The sequence below is a fragment of the Dendrobates tinctorius genome, unplaced genomic scaffold, assembly GCF_039654945.1.
Source record: "Dendrobates tinctorius isolate UK_male_01 unplaced genomic scaffold, ASM3965494v1 ptg000171l, whole genome shotgun sequence".
Lineage (NCBI taxonomy): Eukaryota > Metazoa > Chordata > Amphibia > Anura > Dendrobatidae > Dendrobates > Dendrobates tinctorius.
The window spans coordinates 20,646,688-20,667,129 of record NW_027361838.1 but is presented as its reverse complement, the minus strand read 5'-3'; the positions used below and the strand labels follow the sequence as shown (position 1 = coordinate 20,667,129).

At 44.6% G+C, this 20,442-nt stretch overlaps 1 protein-coding gene across 2 annotated transcripts in view; it reads left to right on the top strand.

Moving 5' to 3' along the window:
• LOC141053838 (acetyl-coenzyme A synthetase, cytoplasmic-like) overlaps window positions 1-20,184 on the top strand; it is a 53,803-nt gene extending 33,619 nt beyond the window's left edge. For both annotated transcript variants that reach the window (XM_073550948.1, XM_073550949.1), the window contains 5 exons: window positions 702-810; window positions 2,758-2,826; window positions 4,162-4,338; window positions 16,183-16,257; window positions 17,873-20,184. In XM_073550948.1, coding sequence (XP_073407049.1) covers window positions 702-810; window positions 2,758-2,826; window positions 4,162-4,338; window positions 16,183-16,257; window positions 17,873-18,000 — 558 coding nt within the window. In that variant the 3' untranslated portion in view covers window positions 18,001-20,184. The remainder of the gene's footprint in view (window positions 1-701; window positions 811-2,757; window positions 2,827-4,161; window positions 4,339-16,182; window positions 16,258-17,872) is intronic.
• The last annotated feature ends 258 nt before the right edge of the window (window positions 20,185-20,442 follow it).

Below are 20,442 nucleotides of genomic sequence, written 5' to 3'. Positions count from 1 at the left end.
ATCCTTTCTCCTGGGACATCCACACAGCGCCCCCTAGCGGACACAGTGGTTACTACTACACCACTAAAATAAATATATATATATATATATATATATATATATATATATATATAATTTTTTTTTTTTTTTTTCCTCCTATTTTTCTTTTCCACTGATGGAAAGTTGGACTGGAAATATGGTTGTCATTGAGCTTCATGGCAAAAATTGTGTAACTCCACTTATTTGCAGTAAACCTCAGAATGTCACTCAATCCTAGGTACTCATGGTTTCCGTGTAGACATATGGCTTTTTGGTGGTGTCTTCAAATGTAGAGCAGCTTTGGTTGCCCCTTTTGTCAATCTGAGAAATGGTGATACCAAGGTTCTCCAGTTGGATATTGTTTCTCCTGGTTATAAAAAGAGAAATCACCAAGTATCTTATGATGATGAGTGAACGTGCTAGGATAAGGTGTTATCTGAGTATGCTCGGGTGGCAACCGAGTGTTTTCAGCATGCTCGAATAATATGTTTGAGGCCCCGCAGCTGCATGTGTTGTGGCTGTTGAACAGCCTTGAGACATGCAGCCGCGGAGACTAGAACATATTAATTGAGCACTCCGAAGACAGCGGTTAGTGCCTGAGCATCCTCGGGTAACGCCTTATCCCAGCACGTTCACTCATCACTAATCTTAAACTATATTTTGGCCAATTTTGTCAACTTTAGGTCTTCAAGCAGCCATGGCCATCTATTATGAGGACCGTGTATGGCAACCAAGAACGCTTTGAAAACACGTATTTCAGAAAGTTCCCTGGCTATTATGTAGCTGGAGATGGTAAGATTATTGGTGTAGAAATGAATGTCTGACACACAATCCTGAATTCTCAGATAATTATTCTAATTGTTATTTTACGTGAGTGATGCACAAACTTCAACACTGATCCTTATCTCTGCCATGTTGTATGTCAATGTAATTATGGAAACTTTCATTCGGGAAAAAAATCTTTCCAGTGACTGCAGATGATTCTGCCCTTCCATGATTTTGAGGAATATGGTTGGATTGGTATCATATCTATACATCATTTTAAAGATTCAAAACCTGGACACTGGGTGACCACTAATGTCGGTAGATACAGCGACCACCAGAGAGTAGTGGTCCCCTAACCTTACTGCAGTACTGCATCGCAAACCTGGCTAGTCACGCAGGTATACATCATAGCCCTGCAGATTACTGCTGTACCCTGGGAAGGTGCTGAAGAGAGAGATGGATTAAACCCATTGGACAAGTGGATAATCGGTGACAGCTCGTTCCCGATTGCTGGCGTGTCTACCTAGGCCGACAATCACCCAATGAATGAGCAAAACCTTTGCCCGTCAGGTGTTAGGATAATTTGAGCCGGCATTAAAATCATTGTTATTGACAGCACAATGCCTCTTGTAAGCTGAGAATGTGCTGCCGACAGCATGATGTGTGGGTTCTGTTCCCATCTGTAAACTGGCAAGTAATAGCGCATTGATTGATTTGAGTTTGTGTACATTTAGTCGATGGGCTTATTTCGGGTCCATTAACAACAATATGGGCCTTAACTCTGGTTTACTAGTATGCATAAGGACTATTACATTTGCTAGTTTATTTATGGTGTTGCTCTTATAGGATTATAACACTTACGTGATTGACTTGTATTTCTTGTGCCATCTGCTGCAAGGTATACCGACTTGCTTCAATGTTAATGGCTGTTTTTTAGTATTATCTGCCCAGAGCTCAGTATCTTTGTTATATCCCATATGACCACTGGAAGGGTTGATGTTCTACACCAGTAGAGTTGATGGCGATCTATTTCCATGCCCCATTCCATTGGCCACTACAGTGGTCTGTGACAGCTCTTAACGGTACTCCCACTCCACTAGAGTCGCCACAGACCAATGTCATAGCCAATCGAAAGTGACACTAATCACCAGTTGATTTACTTTGTTCTTTTTTAACACCAATAAAGAGAAATGGCCTAAAGTTATATTGCAGAAAGAGCTGTGTAGGAAAGGTAGATTATGAATAATATTATAGCACCATTTATTCCATAGCGCTTTACCTGTGTAAAGGGGTATACATAACAATAATAAAAACAAGTATAATAATCTTGAACAATACAAGTCATTGGTATAGGAGGAGAGAGGACCCTGCCTGCGAGTGCTCAGTCTACAAGGGATAGGGGAGGATACAGTAGGTTGTAGGCTTGTCGGAAGAGGTAGGTCTTCAGGTTCCTTCTCAAGGTTTCCTTGGTAGGCGACAGTCTGATATGTTGGGGTAAGGAGTTCCAGAGTAGGGGGGATGTGTGGGAGAAATCTTGTATGCGATTGTGGGAAGAGGAGATAAGAGGGGAGTAGAGAAGGAGATCTTGTGAGGATCGGAGGTTGCGTGCAGGTAATTACCGGGAGATTACGTCACAGATGTATGAAGAACACAAGTTGTGGATGGCTTTGTATGTCATGGTTAGGGTTTTGCGCTAGTGTCTCTGGGTAATGGGGTGCCAGATAAGGGACTGACAGAGAGAAGAGGCTGGGTAATAGCGGGGGGGACAAGTGGATTAGTCAGGCAGAAGAGTTTAGGATAGATTGGCGGGGTGCGAGAGTGTTAGAAGGGAGACCAGAGAGTAGGAGGTTGCAGTAGATGTAACTACATACATAAATGAACAGAAAGCAATGGGCATTTCAGTTTAGTGACCTTTTCAGTATTGCAGGTACCATAGTTATCAGCTAACCTCAGACCTTCTCATCTGCTTGATAGGATGCAGAAGAGATAAGGATGGATACATCTGGATTACCGGGCGCATTGATGACATGCTGAATGTTTCAGGTAAGTGTAATAGTTACATATTGAGTGTATATTACAGTAAATGCACTACATTATCACATGTGGACCTTTCTATAGTGCATACTCTGCTTATTGTAAGGTTGTATGCAGATGGCAACGCTCAGTACACAGGGCCTGTATTGTAGGGTATGGAGGCCATACACTCCAACTGGTCCCTAGTAGGGTTGCGCGGACCTGTTGAAGATCAGGTTCTGGTACACTATATTCATTCCAATGTTTGGGAACCAGAGCTGTACCCGAACTTGAACCAGAACCTGAACCCCATTGAAAACAATGGGGACTCGAACGTTTCAGCTGGAAAATATTCTCTCTCTCTCTGCCCCTGTCCTTCCTCCTTCCGGACTTCCCTGGAATGCCGAACATTACAATGGACTTCCTGGAGAAGTCAGTTCGGTGTTTAGCAACATACACTAAGGCTATATTCACGTGTTGGTTTTTTTTTTAATACAAATTTTCATGTGTATTGGAGTACCAGTAAAGTCTGAGAGTTCAGAAATCTCATGTGCGCAGCTTGTTGTTTTTTTGTTTTTTTTTTGTCATTAGTATTTTGTGCAATACCTTGGTTTTTGCAAAATGCAACGTGTCACCTAGTTCAGCGTTTTTTCTGCTTTGAAAGCAATGGGTGTTGCAAAAAACGCTGACAATTCAGGTATCAGGTGTTTTTTTTTTTTTTTTTTTTTTTTTTCCTGCATTTTTGGTGCCAAAACCTGGTGTAGAATCAATTTTTTTTTTTTTTTTTTTTTTTTTTTTTTTATGCACTAAACTTTACCAGCGTTTATAAAAAACAAAAACAAATGTACCTTGAAAAAAACCGCAGGAAAAACACACACTATAAATGCAGCAAAAGACATAAAAAAAAGTAAGCAACACCTGCTTTTTTTTTTTTTTTTTTGTCTCCCAAGCAAGTTTCTTACTGCAAAGAGCAAGTTTTGCCTGCGGGGGGAAACACATCAAAAACGTAACTTGTGAACATAACCTAACTTTCCAGTATGAATCTCAAACTTTTAAATTCAGGTTTGCTCATCTGTAGTCCCCAGTACAAGGCATATGGTCTGTGTGCTGATGTATAGGCTTTTTAGGCTGTCCCATCTACTATTCTATGGCAGACCATCTCCACACATACAGCATCCAATGGGGCATTCCTTATTACAGTACAGGTCTAAACGCCTCCATAGGAGCTTTATTATGGCTTAGTGTCTTTTTTTGGTGACCAGTTCCCTTTCATGACCTTAAAATACATATTTTGACATGCCCTGTAGCAGCTAGGTCTATACTGCAGCGATTGCCCTGTGTAGTGAGCATGTATTTCCCCTGTAGGTCATCTGTTAAGTACCGCCGAGGTGGAGTCTGCGCTGGCGGAGCACCCTGCAGTTGTAGAGGCAGCAGTGGTAAGCCGCCCACACACTGTCAAAGGAGAATGTCTTTACTGCTTCGTGATCCTAAAAGATGGGAAGAAATTTACAGAACTGATTGCAGAAGAACTCAAAAAACAAGGTAAGTTATTCCCTGAGCTGTCCCTATTTGTTCTTTATTTTTTTTCTCTAATATAGTCAGTATCTTTGATTAATAATGTGCTCTGTAGAGCAGCTGGTAGTGGGAGGAAAGGATTGTGGCTTCATTTGGACCACCGAGAATGAAATCTGATAATCTACAATGGGGGAAATAATTATTTGGTCCCTTGCTGATTCTGTACGTTTGCCCACTGACAGACATGAACAGTCTATGATTTTAACCTCTTTGTGACATGTGCCGTACTAGTACTGCTCTGCAGGAGGTGCAATTGTGCCCGGAGCAGTGCTAGTATGACGAAGCTATCGCCGCAACCTCACACTGAGTGCCGCGGCGATCGCGTGTGGGTATCATCTGTATGTGACAGCTGACACCCTGCATCAATGCCCACGATTGGTGCTAGCACTAATCGTGGGCATTTAACCCCCTCTGATGCCACTTCCACCAGAACAACGCAATGCGATCGCGTTGATCTGGTGGTCTCCACCGTGGGGTCCTTCCGGGTACTGCAGGGAAGGTGGTTTGTGAACGCCTGCCGAGAGCAGGTGCCGGCATGCCTCCTTCCCTGCCTGTCAGATCACTGATCTGATACTCTGCATTGCGGTGTCAGATCAGGGATCTGATGTAAAATAGTAATAAATGTAATAAATTAAAAACAAATTGTGTAAAAATATTTTTTTTAAAAAATCCCCAAATAAAATTTTTTTTTTTACAAATAAATGCATTTATGTAAATAAATAAAAGTACATCGCCGCGTCCGTAACGATCTGCTCTATAAAACCGTCCACTAGTTTACCCCTTCAGTGAACACCGTAAAATAAAAAACGAGGCAAAAAACAATGCTTTATCATACCGCTGAACAAAAAGTGGAATACAACGCGATCAAAAAGACTGGTGTAAATAAAAATGGTACTGCTGAAAACGTTATCTTGTCCCGCAAAAAACAAGCCACCATACAGCTCCATCAGCAGAAAAATAATAGTTATAGCACTCAGAATAAAGCAATGCAAAAATTTATTTTTTCTATAAAATGGTTTTTATTGTGTAAAAGCGCCAAAACCTAAAAAAATATAAATGAGGTATCGTTGTAATCGTAACGAGCCCAAGAATAAAACTGCTTAATCAATTTTACCACAGGCGGAATGGTGTGCTAAAAAAAGCAATTCCTTTAATTTCTAGTTTTTGTTCATTCTGTCTCCCAAAAATCGGAATAGAAAGCCATAAAAAAAATGTAATGTGCCCATAAATGGTATGTATGGGCTACATTATATTCTATGGGGGGGCTGCATTATACTATATGAGGAGGGATACGTTGTATTCTATGGATGGGCTGGCTACATTATATACTATGGGGGGGCTGCAATATATTCTATGGAGGGGCTGCATTATACTATGAGGGAGGGCTGCATTACATTCTATGGGAGGTTACATTATATTGTATGGAGGGGCTGCATTATACTGGGGGGCTACATTATATACTGTGGAGTGGCTGCATTATACTGTATTGAGGACTGTGGGGAATAAATTATGCTATAAAGAACTATGGGGTGCATTATACTATTGGAAGTGAATTGTAGTACATGGATGACTATGGCGGTGTATTATACTATATGGAGCACTTTGAGGAGTATATTATACTATATGGAGGACTGAGGAGTGTATTATACTATATGGAGGACTGAGGAGTGTATTATACTATATGGAGGACAATGAGGAGTGTATTTTAATATATGGATGACTATGGGTAGTGTATAATACTATATGGAGGACTATGGGGTGTGCATTTTACAGTATGGAGGACTGTGGGGCACGTTATAATATATGGAGCACTATAGGGTGTATTATACTAAACAAGAAAAATGCTGCATATTCAACGAGTGATTGGAATGTTTATGCCGGAACAAAAATTATTGTTCTCTGCAGCACATCGCCCGTGTAAACTACAGATGTGCTGCTGATAACATGATGCTGTATGGGGACAGATTGATCTAATAGTGATTGTTCTGTTCCCATTATTCTTTCCCAGTTGGTGTAAAGAGGCAGGGAAACAAGCAAACGACTTCAGTATTGTTGATCACACTCATTTAGCGGCCTGATCTCAGCGTATGTAAATATAACAAATGCTTCTGTGTGATGTGCAATATGTTAGCATTTGGGGTCCCACTTTGCCTAATACCGGCCCTGGTCTAATACCGGCCCTGGTCACTTGTTGGGGGTTTCCACTGTTTAGGCAAATTATGGGCTCTCCAAACGCAACATGGCAACCGCTAATTATACTAGCTAACATATTTTACATTCAAAAAGTGAAATGGCGCTCCTTCCTTTCAGAGCCCTGCTGTGTGCCCAAACAGTAGATTTTCCGCATATATGGGGTATCGGCATGCTCAGGAGGAATTGCACAACAAAATTTATAGTCCATTTTCTCCAGTTACCCTTGCGAAAGTAAAAAAAAAAAAAAATAGATCTAAAGGAAAATTTTTGGGAAAGAAAAGTAAATATTAAAAAGAAAAAAACCACAAACTTCTTGAATGTGGTTTTCAGTATCTTGAGGGGTGCAGTTTTTAGAATGGTGTCATTTTGGGGTATTTTCTGCCATGTAGGCCCCTCAAAGTCCCTTCAGGTGTGAGGTGGTCCCTAAAAAAAAAAAAAAAAAAATGCAGAATGTTTCCAAAATTCTGCAGATGTAAAATAAACATGTGGGAAATGAAAATTTTGAGAATTGTGAAATTTTAAAAATTTTCACCAAATTTCTGTTTTTTTTTTCACAAATAAATGCAAGTTATATTAAAGAAATTTTACCACTATCATAAAGTACAATATGTCACGAGAAAACATTCTCAGAACCACCAGGATCCGTTGAAGCAGAGTTATTACCTCATAAAGTGACAGTGTTCAGAATTATAAAAATTGGCCTGGTCAGGAGGGTGAAAAACAGGATTTTTTGGGTTGCTTACCGTAAAATCTGTTTCTCGGAGCCTTCATTGGGGGACACAGAGACCATGGGTGTATGCTGCTGCCACTAGGAGGCTGACACTATGCACAAAAAAAGGTTAGCCCCTCCTCCGCCGTATACACCCCACCGACCGGCAGGAAGTTCCTCAGTTAGTCAGAAAGCAGTAGGAGAAGTACCAGAATAGATTGAGAACAGAACAAACAACTCAACTGTAACAAACCGACAAACATAAGAACAGGAGTTGTAGAACATGGGAGGGTGCTGTGTCCCCCAATGAAGGCTCCGAGAAACAGATTTTACGGTAAGCAACCCAAAAAATCCTGTTTTCTCGTTCGCCTTATTGGGGGACACAGAGACCATGGGACGTCCCAAAGCAGTCCCTGGGGTGGGAAACAAACTTCCATCAGGCCAGTGGACTCGCCAGCGCAGCCTGCAGAATCCTTCTACCTAGGCTGGCGTCCGCCGAAGCGTAGGTGTGGACCCTGTAGAATTTCACAAAGGTGTGAACCGATGACCACGTTGCAGCCTTGCAAAGCTGCAGCGCGGAAGCTCTGTGGCGCACCGCCCAGGAGGCACCCACCGCCCGGGTAGAGTGCGCTCTGACCCCTGGAGGGGCCACTCGATGCTTGACCCGGTATGCCTCCAAAATTGCCGATCTGATCCAGCGCGCAATAGTGGCCTTTGAGGCTGGGTGACCTTTCCTCGCCCCGTCAGGAATGATGAACAGAGAGTCTGACTTCCGCAAGGAAGTCGTCCGGGCTAGATAGACTCTCAATGCCCTGGCTAGGTCCAGCTTGTTCAAGGACCGCTCCCGAGGGTGAGCTGGGCTCGGGCAGAAGGATGGCAGAACAATGTCCTCATTGAGGTGAAACGAAGATACCACCTTCGGAAGAAAAGAGGGCGGAGGCCGCAGAACTACCTTGTCCTGATGAAGGACCAAAAAAGGAGAGCAGCAAGAAAGTGCTGCCAATTCCGACACGCGCCGGATGGAGGTAATGGCCACCAGAAAGGCCACTTTCCAAGAAAGGAGGGAAAGGGAAACGTCCCTGAGAGGTTCAAAAGGAGGACCCTGCAGAACCTGAAGAACCAAATTAAGATCCCAAGGATCCACGGGCGCTCGGTACGGAGGAACCGTGTGAGCCACACCCTGGAGGAAGGTTTTGACCTGGGGCCGGGAGGCCAGCGTTTTCTGAAATAAAATGGACAGTGCCGAAACTTGACCCTTCAAGGAACTGAGAGCAAGCCCCGCATCCAGCCCTGCCTGCAGAAACGCCAGAATAGAAGGGAGCGAAAAAACCAAGGGCGCGATGTCATTGGTCTCACACCAGGAGAAATAGGCTTTCCAAGTACGGTAATAGATCTTCGAAGAAGAAGGCTTTCTGGCGCGGATCATGGTATGAATCACCCGATCAGAGAATCCTGCCCGTCTCAAAACCTCGGTCTCAACAGCCACGCCGTTAAATTGAGCGACCGAGAATTGGGGTGGCAAATCGGGCCTTGAGACAACAGATCTGCCCTGTCGGGAAGCTTCCAGGGAGCGTCCGCGAGAAGGTTGACAATGTCCGCGAACCAAGACCTTCTGGGCCAATTCGGGGCGATGAGGATGACTGGAATCCCCTCTGCTTTGATTTTCTTCAACAACTTGGGAAGAAGAGGCAGAGGAGGGAACAGGTAGGGGAGCTCGAACTGTGACCAAGGGACGGCCAGAGCGTCGGCGCCCACTGCCAGAGGGTCCCGAGACCTGGACACGAATTGTGGGACTTTCCTGTTGAGGCGAGATGCCATGAGGTCTACATCCGGAGTTCCCCACCGACGGCAGAGCAGATGAAACACCTCTGGATGTAGGGACCATTCCCCTGCCGCGAGACCCTCGCGGCTGAGGAAATCGGTGGCCCAGTTGTCCACGCCGGGAATGTGAACCGCGGAAATCGTTGGAACAAAGGTCTCTGCCCATTGAAGAATTCTGGACACTTCCGCCAGAGCTGAGACACTCCGTGTCCCCCCTTGGCGGTTGATATACGCCACCGCTGTGGCATTGTCTGTCTGAATCCTGACAGGCAGGCCCTTGAGGCGCCTTTCCCAGTGGACGAGAGCTGGATGGATCGCTCGTATCTCTAGGACATTGATCTGCAGAGCTGATTCCTGAGTCAACCATCGACCCTGAACAGTGTGATTGCGGAACACTGCACCCCAGCCGATGAGGCTGGCGTCCGTAGTGACAATCTGCCAGTGAACGGGAAGAAAAGACCGCCCCAAGAGAATGAGGGGAGACGTCAACCACCAGTTGAGAGACCGCTTGATCAGGCATGAAAGACGAACCGGACGATCCAGAGATAGAGCCGACCTGTTCCATCTGGACAAAATGGCCTGCTGGAGTGGCCTGGCGTGAAATTGGGCAAAGGGAACTGCCTCTATCGCCGCCACCATCTTCCCCAGGACCCTCATGGCTGTCCTGAGGGATGGAAATCGTGTGATCTGTAATGATCGCACGCCCTGCTGCAGGGAAAGGATCTTGTCTTGTGGGAGAAATACCCTTGACCGACGAGTGTCGAACAGAAGGCCCAGAAACACAAGGCGTTGAGTAGGGACCAGACAGGACTTTTTCCGGTTGACGATCCACCCAAAACTGGACAGGGTGTCTAGAACGATCGCCACACTTAGGCGGGCCTGTTGAAAGGAGGGAGCCTTGATCAGGATATCGTCGAGGTACGGAAAAAGAACGAGACCTCTGATCCTCAACAAGGCCATTAACGCCGCCATAATCTTCGTGAAGACTCTGGGAGCGGTGGCGAGCCCGAAAGGAAGCGCGACGAACTGGTAATGTTCGTGGTGAATCGCAAACCGCAGGAACTTCTGATGTCCGGGAAATATGGGCACATGCAGATAGGCATCTTGGATGTCTATGGAACCAATGAATTCCTGCTCCTCCATGGAAGCAATTACCGAGCGTACAGACTCCATCCGGAAGTGGCGAAGGCGAACTCTCTTGAGTAACTTGAGATCCAAAATGGGCCGAACTGCCCCGTCCTTTTTCGGCACCACAAACAGGTTTGAATAAAACCCTGTGAAGCGTTCCGATTCGGGAACGGGCACAATCACCCCAGAACTGAGAAGAGAGGCGATGGCCGAACAGAACCCCGGGACCAAGGCCAGATCCCTCGGCGGACGGGATTGGAAGAAGCGATCCCGTGGAAGAGAAATGAACTCTATTTTGTATCCTGTTGTTACAACCTCTCTGACCCAAGCGTCCTCTACTGAGGCGAGCCAGACGTCGCTGAAGAAAAGAAGTCGACCTCCCAATTGGAAGGGACCCCCGGGAGACCGATGGTAGTCATGCGGATGTAGACCGTCCAGCTCTAGATCTGGACGGTCTTCCCTGGGAAGAGTGGGACCGCCAGGACGGAGTGGGCCTGAAGGAAACCTTCTTTCTTTCCTGACGTGCCTGTGGCCTTTGCTGGTTGGAAGGGTTTTCCGCCGTATTGAAACGGCGGAAAGTCCGAAAGGAACGAAACTGACGCCTTGGAGGAGGTCTGCGAGGCTTGGAGGGGAGAAGAGAACTCGTACCTCCGGTAGCGTCCTTAATAATCTGATCCAATTGTGATCTGAAGAGACGCACTCCCTGAAAAGGTAGATTGGTCAGAGACTTTTTAGAGGACAAGTCCGCCTGCCAGGCCTTGAGCCAAATTGTACGTCGGATTGCCACGATGTTACTTGACGCCTGAACTGCGCAAGATGCGGCATCCAGCGAGGCAGAAAGCAGATAATCCCCCGCATGGGAAATCTGATTGGCGAGATCGGCCAAATGCTCTGGTCGTGCCTTATCCAGAATGCCCTGCCGAAGGTCGTCTGCCCAAGTGGATATGGCCTTTGCTGCCCAAGAAGAAGCAAAGACTGGACATACCGCTGACGATGCCGCTTCGAAGGCAGATTTTGCTAGAGATTCTATGATCCTATCATTAGAATCTTTTAGAGACGCCACACCTGACAGCAGAAGGACCGTATTATTAGAAAGTCTGGACACGGGAGGGTCCACCGAGGGAGAAGCGGCCCAGTTGTCCGTGAGCTCTTTAGCAAACGGGTACAGTACGCCGAGACGCTTTCCTCTTTGAAAGCGTCTGGTCGGATCTACTCTCTCCCTTGTAAAAATCTTTCCAAACTCAGAATGGAAGGGAAACACCCTGGATGGTGTTTCCGCCCGTCTGAACGAAACCTCCTGATCTGAGGATTTCGCAGGGGCGTCAGCGATGTCAAAGGTATGGTGAATCGCAGCAATGAGGTTTTGCACCGTAACCTTCATGTTCGAATCCTGGTCCGAATCCAGCTCTAAGACCCCTTCCGATTCCGAAAGCGCTTCGCCTGACTCGGGAGAGGAGGCCCGAGAGGGAGACTGCTGGGGACTATGGGGTGAGGTAGGACGAGGGGAGGACTCCGCCTGGAGGTCCTGCCTGGGCCTCTTGCGACTGCCGCTGGCTGGCTCAGATGGGACGTCCTGAGACGTGCTGGGTCCCGCCGAAGCTCCCAAGGGCAACTTGTCCAGAACGGCTACTAGGGACTGAGACACCTTGGTGAGGTCTGCCACTGACTGTGATAGAGAGGAGGCCCAGCCCGGCATGGGGGGCTCACTCACCACTGGGGCTATGGATGGCTCCTGAGCGGCGTCGGGCTGGATTGGATTGCTACAGTCCAGGCAGAGGGGAGTGGACTGACCTGAGGGAAGTTTGCGATTGCAAGAAGAGCACGCAAAGTACTTGACTAAGGTGCCAGAGGAGGCAGGGGGACGAGCGCGGTCAGACTTAGAATCAGACATACTGACGGACAGTCACTGAAGCCTTGCCGGAAGGTTGGGGGACAGGAGGTAGAGGAGGGTGTCAGTCTGCAGTATGCAGAGCTACTCACGGTCCGGTGTCCTATCGCAGCTTCCAATAAATGGAGATGCACGGTTCGTCCGGCTTGCAGGGGCACGGCTGAGGGGACAGTGTCCGGCTGACAGGCTGTGAAAATGGCGGCCGCCAGAGAGGAGCCGAGCAGAAAGCGCGCGCTTTCCTGCAGATGCAGAGGAGGGAGGTAGGCGGGGCTAGGCGCCGATGATAAAAATGGTGCCGCCCGCTAAGATGGTAGGTGGGAGGGACGGCGCCGCCTCCGGGACGCTCAACCTGAGGGGAGAAGGCCGTGGGCGGGCTTAGAGCGGGCGGGAGGGAAGCCCGCCCGAGGATGGAGGCGGGGGGCGTGGCCGCGACGCCGGACAAGGCCCCAGATGAAGCCGGGGCCTGGATTAGAAGAGGCGGCCGCCTGTCAGCACAGGGCGGCGCGGAGGCGTCGCAGAACCGCCGCGGTGGCCGCTACTGAGGACAGCTAGGGCCCGGCAGAGGGGGGGGTAAGAGCTGTCCGATAACCAGCCAGGGCCCAAATAGCTGCAGCGGCCGCCTGGAGACGACGCGGAGGCGTCGCAGCACTGTCACAGCGACCGCTGCCGAAGAATCCATGGAGTGGCCTGGCGTGGAATCCGCAGGGGAGAATGGGACTCAGGTCTCATACTTACCCTCCTGATCCGTTTCATCCAGCGTACTGTTTCAAGGAGAGTATCCTGCGCCTCAACCGACCGACCGGCTCTGGTAGGCGAGTGGGTGGGAGACGGGGAGCGAGGACCATCTGGAACGCCACATCCATGTTAGGGGTCTTGGTCCTGCTGTAGACTTATGAGGATACGGGGTGGCAGTACACGCCGTACTCATAGTCTTTGTGGGACTACAGATGTGACTATTCACACTGTATCCCTCCGGAAAAACCTGAAAAGAAACGACGCACATCGAGGTAGATATGGGTCTAATCAAAGACCCGTGTCCACCTCCTACTGACACTAAGCTAAACTGAGGAACTTCCTGCCGGTCGGTGGGGTGTATACGGCGGAGGAGGGGCTAACCTTTTTTTGTGCATAGTGTCAGCCTCCTAGTGGCAGCAGCATACACCCATGGTCTCTGTGTCCCCCAATAAGGCGAACGAGAAACAGGTTTTTTCTCAAAGGGGTTAAGTATAGGTTAATTTTAACATTTGAGAGAATATCAAATAAAATCCAGAAAATCACATTGTGTACATTATATAAATTTATTTGCATTTTGCAGTGAAAAATAAGTATATGATCCCTCTGGCAAACAAGACTTAATTCTTGGTGGCAAAACCCTTGTTGGCAAGCACAGCAGTCAGACGTTTTTTGTAGCTGATGATGAGGCTTGCACACATGTCAGGAGAAATTTTAGTCCACTCCTCATTGCAGATCATCTCTAAATAAGCAAGATTTTGAGGCTATCGCTTGGACACTCGGAGCTTCAGCTCCCTCCATTAGTTTTCTATAGCATTAAGGTCTGGAGACTGGCTAGGGCACTCCATGACCTTAATGTGCTTGTTTCTGAACCGCTCCTTTGTTGCCTTGGCTGTATTTTTTGGGTCATTGTCTTACTGGAAGACCCAGCCATGACCCATTTTTAATGTCCGGGCGGAGGGAAGGAGGTTGTCACTCAGGATTTTACGGTACATGGCTCCATCCATTCTCCCATTGATGTGGTGAAGTAGTCCTGTGCCCTTAGCAGAGAAATGCCCCAAAAACATAATGTTTTCACCTCCATGCTTGACAGTGGTGACGGTGTTCTTTGGGTTATAGACATAATTTCTCTTCCTCCAAACACGGTGAGTTAAGTTAATGCCAAAGACCTCAATTTTTTGTTTCATCTGATCAAATGGCACCTTTTCTCCTAAGTACTCACGGAATCATGCAGGTGTTCATTGGCAAACTTCAGACGGGCCTGCACATGAGCCTTCTTGAGCTGGGGGACCTTGCGGGCACTGCAGGATTGTAAACCTTTACGGCGCAATGTGTGACCAATGGGTTTTCTTGGTGACTGTGGTCCCAGATGCCTTGAGATCATTAACAAGTTCCTGCCGTGTGGTTTTAGGCTGATCTCTCACCTTCCTCATGATCAAGGATACACCACGAGGTGAGATTTTGCATGGTGCCCCAGATCGATGTCGATCGACAGTCATTTTGTATTTCTTCCATTTTCTTACTATTGCAACAACAGTTGTCTCCTTCTCACTCAGCGTCTTACTTATGGTTTTGTAGCCCATTCCAGCTTTGTGCAGGTCTATGATCTTGTCCCTGACTTCCTTATAAAGCTGTTTGGTCTTGCCCATGTTGTAGAGGTTAGAGTCTGACTGTTTAATTGAATCTATGGACTCGGTCACACTTGTAAAAGACTCCTATGCAAGACATCTGTCTTTAATGCAGGTAATGAGTTGATTAGGAGCATCTAACTGGCCTTTATGAGCCAGAACGCTTAATGGTTGGTAGGGGATCAAATACTTATTTCCAACTGCAAAATGCAAATAAATTTATATAATTTATACAATGTGATTTTCTGGATTTTATTTTTCATATTCTATCTCTGTGTTGAAATTAACCTACCCTTAAAATTATAGGACAATCAAAATAATGATAAACATGCCTAGATTTATGGCGACTTCCTAATTTCAAGACATCATATAAATAATAATTGAGAAGTCATATTGCCATTAAAAAAATATACAATTTTTATTAGATACTTATTAAAATGGTACAAAAACCACTCATTAAAATGGATAAGAAATGGGGACAAACAAAGCAAAAAGAGGGCCACTGGAGAGAATAGAAATCATATAATAACAAAGGGAATGTTGGAATTAGTTCCACATTATTACTGACACAAACGTCTAAATATGTCAAGAAACCACAAACAGCTTGCAAAGTGAGCACAAAATTTGCATGATCATAATAGAAAGCACAATATGCTGTATCAGAAGTCAGCAATAATAGAACCTCACCCTTATATGAATCATATGAAAAGTAGCTTGAAAGTATCCCTACCATAATGGTGCGGTTGAGGCAGGACATAAGGGAAAGATGACAAAAGAAAAGTATATATGGCGGCTACTTGTGATATGTCATACCTCCAGATAAGCCATAGCACCCCCGACGCGCGTTTCGCGTAATGCTTCCAAGGGAGCGTGCTATCTGGAGGTATGACATATCACAAGTAGCCGTCATATATACTGCTCCCTTGGAAGAAGCATTATGGTATAACTAGGGATACTTTGAAGCTACTTTTCATATGATTCATATAAAAGTTAGGTTTTATTGTTGCTGACTTCTGATACAGCATATTGTGCTTTCTATTATGATCATGCAAATTTTATGCTCACTTTGCAAGCTTTTTGTGGTTGCTTGACATATTTAGACGCTTGCGTCAGTAATATTGTGGAACTAATTCCAACATTCCCTTTGTTATTATATGATTTCTATTCTCTCCAGTGGCCCTCTTTTTGCTTTGTTTGGCCCCATTTCTTATCCATTTTAATGAGTGGTTTTTGTACCATTTTAATAAGTAATAAAAATTGTATATTTTTTTACGGCAATATGACTTCTCAATTATTTATATGATGCCTTCAAATTATAGACTGCTCATGCCTTTGTCAGTGGGCAAACTTACAAAATCAGCAAGGGATCAAATACTTATTTCCCCCCACTGTACATGTCCAGTTTTGTAGGTTAAACTAGACTTTAAAATCGTGCCATCTTCAGGGAAATATAGTAATAACTTTACAGTATAAGGGTCCTGTCTTGCTCTAGATATGAGAAGCTAGAATTTTCTACTTTGTGATTAATGATGCCACTAAGTGCCACAGAATAAACAGGAGCATTTTTTTACTTTTTTTTTTTTTTTTTTTTATTGGTTGTACATTTTTATTTTCCAATGCAACTTCGATGTGGTGTGACTTTTGCGGTGTTTCTAAAGATATTTTGATTTATCCATGTAAATAAAGAACTTGTCTCATGTCACCATTTGCAGTTCGGGAGAAAATTGGGCCAATAGCAACTCCTGATTTTATACAGCACGCTCCAGGATTGCCAAAGACGAGATCAGGTGAGCCCTGGAATAATTCTGTCATTTCTTTGATCCATACTGAATGACATAAAGTATCAATAATTAGTGTAGGTAATCATTATTGACAAAGAACAATTCCAGCAGAACATTTAATGCAATATATTATGTATTATCCATGCAATCCTGTAAAGGTCATCTGCCTTTTCCAGTAAATGTATATTGCTCTCCAGGTGTGATAACGCACTTCCTAATTCCCATAATCATATAAAATTACATACACACAGTGGCTTGCGAAAGTATTCAACCCCTCTCCCCTTCCTTAGCTTGTTACTTATTCCTGTTACATTACAACCTATGTTTATATATTTTTGTAATCTGATTTTTGTATGATGCTTCAGCACTAAATAGTCTAAGTTGGTGAAGTGAGAAAAATATAGGCATGAATTAAATTTATGGGATCAAAAAACTAAAAAAATGGCATGTGCATATGTAGTCACCCCTTTTGCTATGAAGCCCCATAAATTTCTGGTGCAAGCAATTACCTTCATAAGTCACATGCATAGTGAAAGGAAGTCCACCTTATCCAAAGCGACTTGCAGCTTTAATTGCTGCAAAAGGAGGCTCTACAAAGTACTGACTTTAGGGGGGTGAATTTTTCAGTTATTTTGCACTGTTAGTTCTCTGCTTCACAATAATAAGAAAACTAAATGTTCACAGTTGTAGATGTGTGTGTGTGTGTGTGTGTGTGTGTGTGTGTGTGTGTGTGTGAATATGTATAATTTTATAATATAATTAGTATGTGTATAATTTAATTTTTTTGTTCAAGAGTCTGTTAATACCTTAAGTAAATCTGTCTTGGCTCAATGAGAACATTCATATCTAATTCTCCGGGGTTGCACTTCCATGCTTTTGTGATGCCTGTATGGCTATTTGTTACCTGTTGCTTATATAACTGCATAGTATTCCTAGTGCACTACAGAGATTTTCCGATCTGCAACCACTGCTCCATTTTTGTACATGGTGTAAATCAATTGTTGACCCTGTTTATTTCAAGAGAAAGTAGCTGAACTGCAATCCCAACATCCATATTCAAAAGTTGTGCTGTGTGAGGGGAAGAAAAAAAAAGCAAACCTGCTTCCTAATTTTTTTTATATACCCTCTTTAAAGGAAATCTGACACCATATTTATGCTATGGAATCTGAGCAGCATATTGTATAGGTACAGAGACCCTGATTCCAGTGATGTATCACTTAGTTTACGGGGTGCTGCAGTTTTGATTAAAATGTAATTTATCTACCAGTTCTCTGAATGCAGATTTCTGTAGAACCCCGCCGATTACACTGGTTGGCAGCTTTCTGCCTATGCACAGTGTCCACAGAAAGCTGTCACTCATCAGTGAGGGTGGGGTTGGACTACATGGCAGCAGGTTTACTAGTCCTGTAGTGATGATCTCCTACTGATAAAGCAATGATTTTATGAACACCACACTAACTAGACCAGTAAGTGACGCATCACTTGAATCCGGTTCTCTGCCCCTACATCATGCTGCAATCATATTAGGTAGAAAAAATTTAATTTTGGTGACTGAATAAAGAACTGAAAGCATGGCAATTAACACGTATGCAGCCATAAAAATGATACTTTGTTCTTGTAGGTAAGATAATGCGGAGAGTACTGAGGCAGATCGCTCGCAATGAAAAGGATTTGGGGGACATATCGACTCTTGCTGACCCAAGTATAGTTGAAGTCTTGTTCAGCCAGCGTTGTGAAGCAGCCGCTTGAAGGATTTCCGGCACAGTCTTGTACACGACTATCTTTTATATTGATATTTTTTATGGACATAATACGCTTTATAGTTTATATTTAACAAAAATCTGGAGATCTCGGGATCCACTTGTGAAGAAGAGCCCAGATTTGCCTCCTTGGGCCCAGATATCACTCGGTTTGGCCTATTGCTTGAGATTGGCTCCTGGCTTCACAGTCTGGATTGGGCAGATGAGCTTTATAAGTAATCCAACAATCTGATGATTGATAGACCTGTGGTATAATCCTATAATGACTTGTAAAGACCATGCTCAGACTTTTCTTCTTTTTGATTCAGAACGATAATTTTTTTTTGCTCCCATCTCCCAGCCTTGAATACTGATTGTAATTAATATATGATAAACTTTTGTACAGGAAATGAATGTGAATGTAAAATGTGACTAGCTACCATAACCCTTCTTACTATGTGGCCCTGCGTCAGTCATGTCGTAGGTATACCTTCACCTAAAATCCATCGTGCCAACAGGTCAATATAGGTCATACCTTGCCCAGTGCACTTCCGACATAACCAATGGCTTGTGTTACTTGGGTAATGATGGCAAAGGTCAGGGAAAAATCTATGTTTTATTTGTTCTCAATTTTTGTTTTATTTGGGTCACAGGTGTGGCCCATAAGGAATATTGGTGGAAATGTGTCAGACTTTAAGGCCAGTGCCAGTTTTTTTTCAGAGAGCAACTGCGCTGTAGTTGTATTCAGTTTTTCCAAACCTGTTCCTAATCCGTAGTTGTTGGTGGAACTCCATATTGTTCATTGCAAAAATATCTGAAGATCTCTCATTGATATTGAATCCATGCACAAACGACCTCATTCACATTAATGGAACTTTTCCGTATAATCTGCCACATAGAAATGTGTCTTTACATACCAGAAATATAAGAAGTTATCTATTCATCTGCCGAAAAATCCAGAAAGCAAAAAAGCACCTAGACGACATAGCGAAGCCTTGTCCAGTTCTTACCTTGTTTTCCCCGGACAACCCCTCCATCACCTATACATAGGATATGGGCGTCCCACAGCTGGGAAACCCACCGATGGGCAGAGTGAAGCACTTCTATCCCATTTAGCACACATGCTCAACAGCCGCTCAGTTCATCTTTGTGCGGCTGCCGAGGACGGCACTCGGCTTTTTCCAGTTTCCTCATACTGAATGGAGTAGCGGTCGGATGTCCGACCTTCCGCTCTATTTTGTAATAGGGATATAAAAGTGCCCCATCGTGGATAAATATGACCTGTTTCTCCTGATTGGCGCATGTGACAGCGTTTGGCCCCCATCTATCAGTAAGTTATTAGGTGAACCTGCAGATAAAGGAATTGTCCAGCTAAAACAAGTTACCTGTCCATAAACATGAAATACCTGTCGGCCGATGGCTATCTCTTGATCCCGCTTACACACATGCATGGTCAGCTTGTCTGAGCCTGCATGTGTTCTATGGGGAGAGAGGAGCCACCTTGGTAGTTTCTTGTCTCCAGTCGTCAGGGAAAGAATCGGGAAGCCCCATATACATTAGACAGTCAGTTCCTCCGGATGAAATCCGCCGCTGACTGCACCCTTAAGAGGTTTGTACTTGCACTATACTGATCACACTTTGCTGACACCTTATGTGGTAATGTCATTGTAATTATCAGATGAAGAGTTTATATGCAGAAACTCTACTGCTAGTAACTCGCGTATATTGGGCTGGTTGTATTGGTTGACTAATCGCACTTTACTATTTCTGTGTTTTGTAAGCTTTTGGCGGAATTGAGAAATGTTACAATTATGACAAATCTTACAAAACATTTTAATAATACTAGTTGAACCCTCATTATTAATTGGCTGACATGTAAGGGAGACGGAAGGATATGAATGCTGGTACATATTGATTTCTTACCCAATATGACCACCTTGTCAGCCCATGATTGATCAGGTCACGTCACTGCACAGATGATTCATTCTTAAATTATTTGATTGTTTTTCTTGTATGTTTTGTATTATTGACCTTCTGTATGTAGCGTATATGGGTGACCTGTAAATTACATGGCCTGCAATGTAGGGAAGGGACTTTTTATCCGTTATTGAAATTTTGATGCCTTTTTATGATTTTATTGTAATACTGTGTTTACAAACCTGTTCCTGGGAAATAAATACTTTGAAAATAAAAATACTGTAGCGTCAATTCTTCCATTTATACTAGATCTGTTTACACCAGCCGTCCAATATTCTATACAAACTGAACAATTGTTTTGATGGTCTCTGCATAGAATGATCATGTTGATATTGGCAGCACATAGCCTGTTTACACAAGGCAATTATCATGACTCTGTCGTGTGTCCCGGGCCCAGGGGTTCCTTCCCTGTCCCGAACGCTAGGGGCGCCCTAGCTCGCCCTGCTCTCTGGATTACTTCTGATGGTGAAGATGC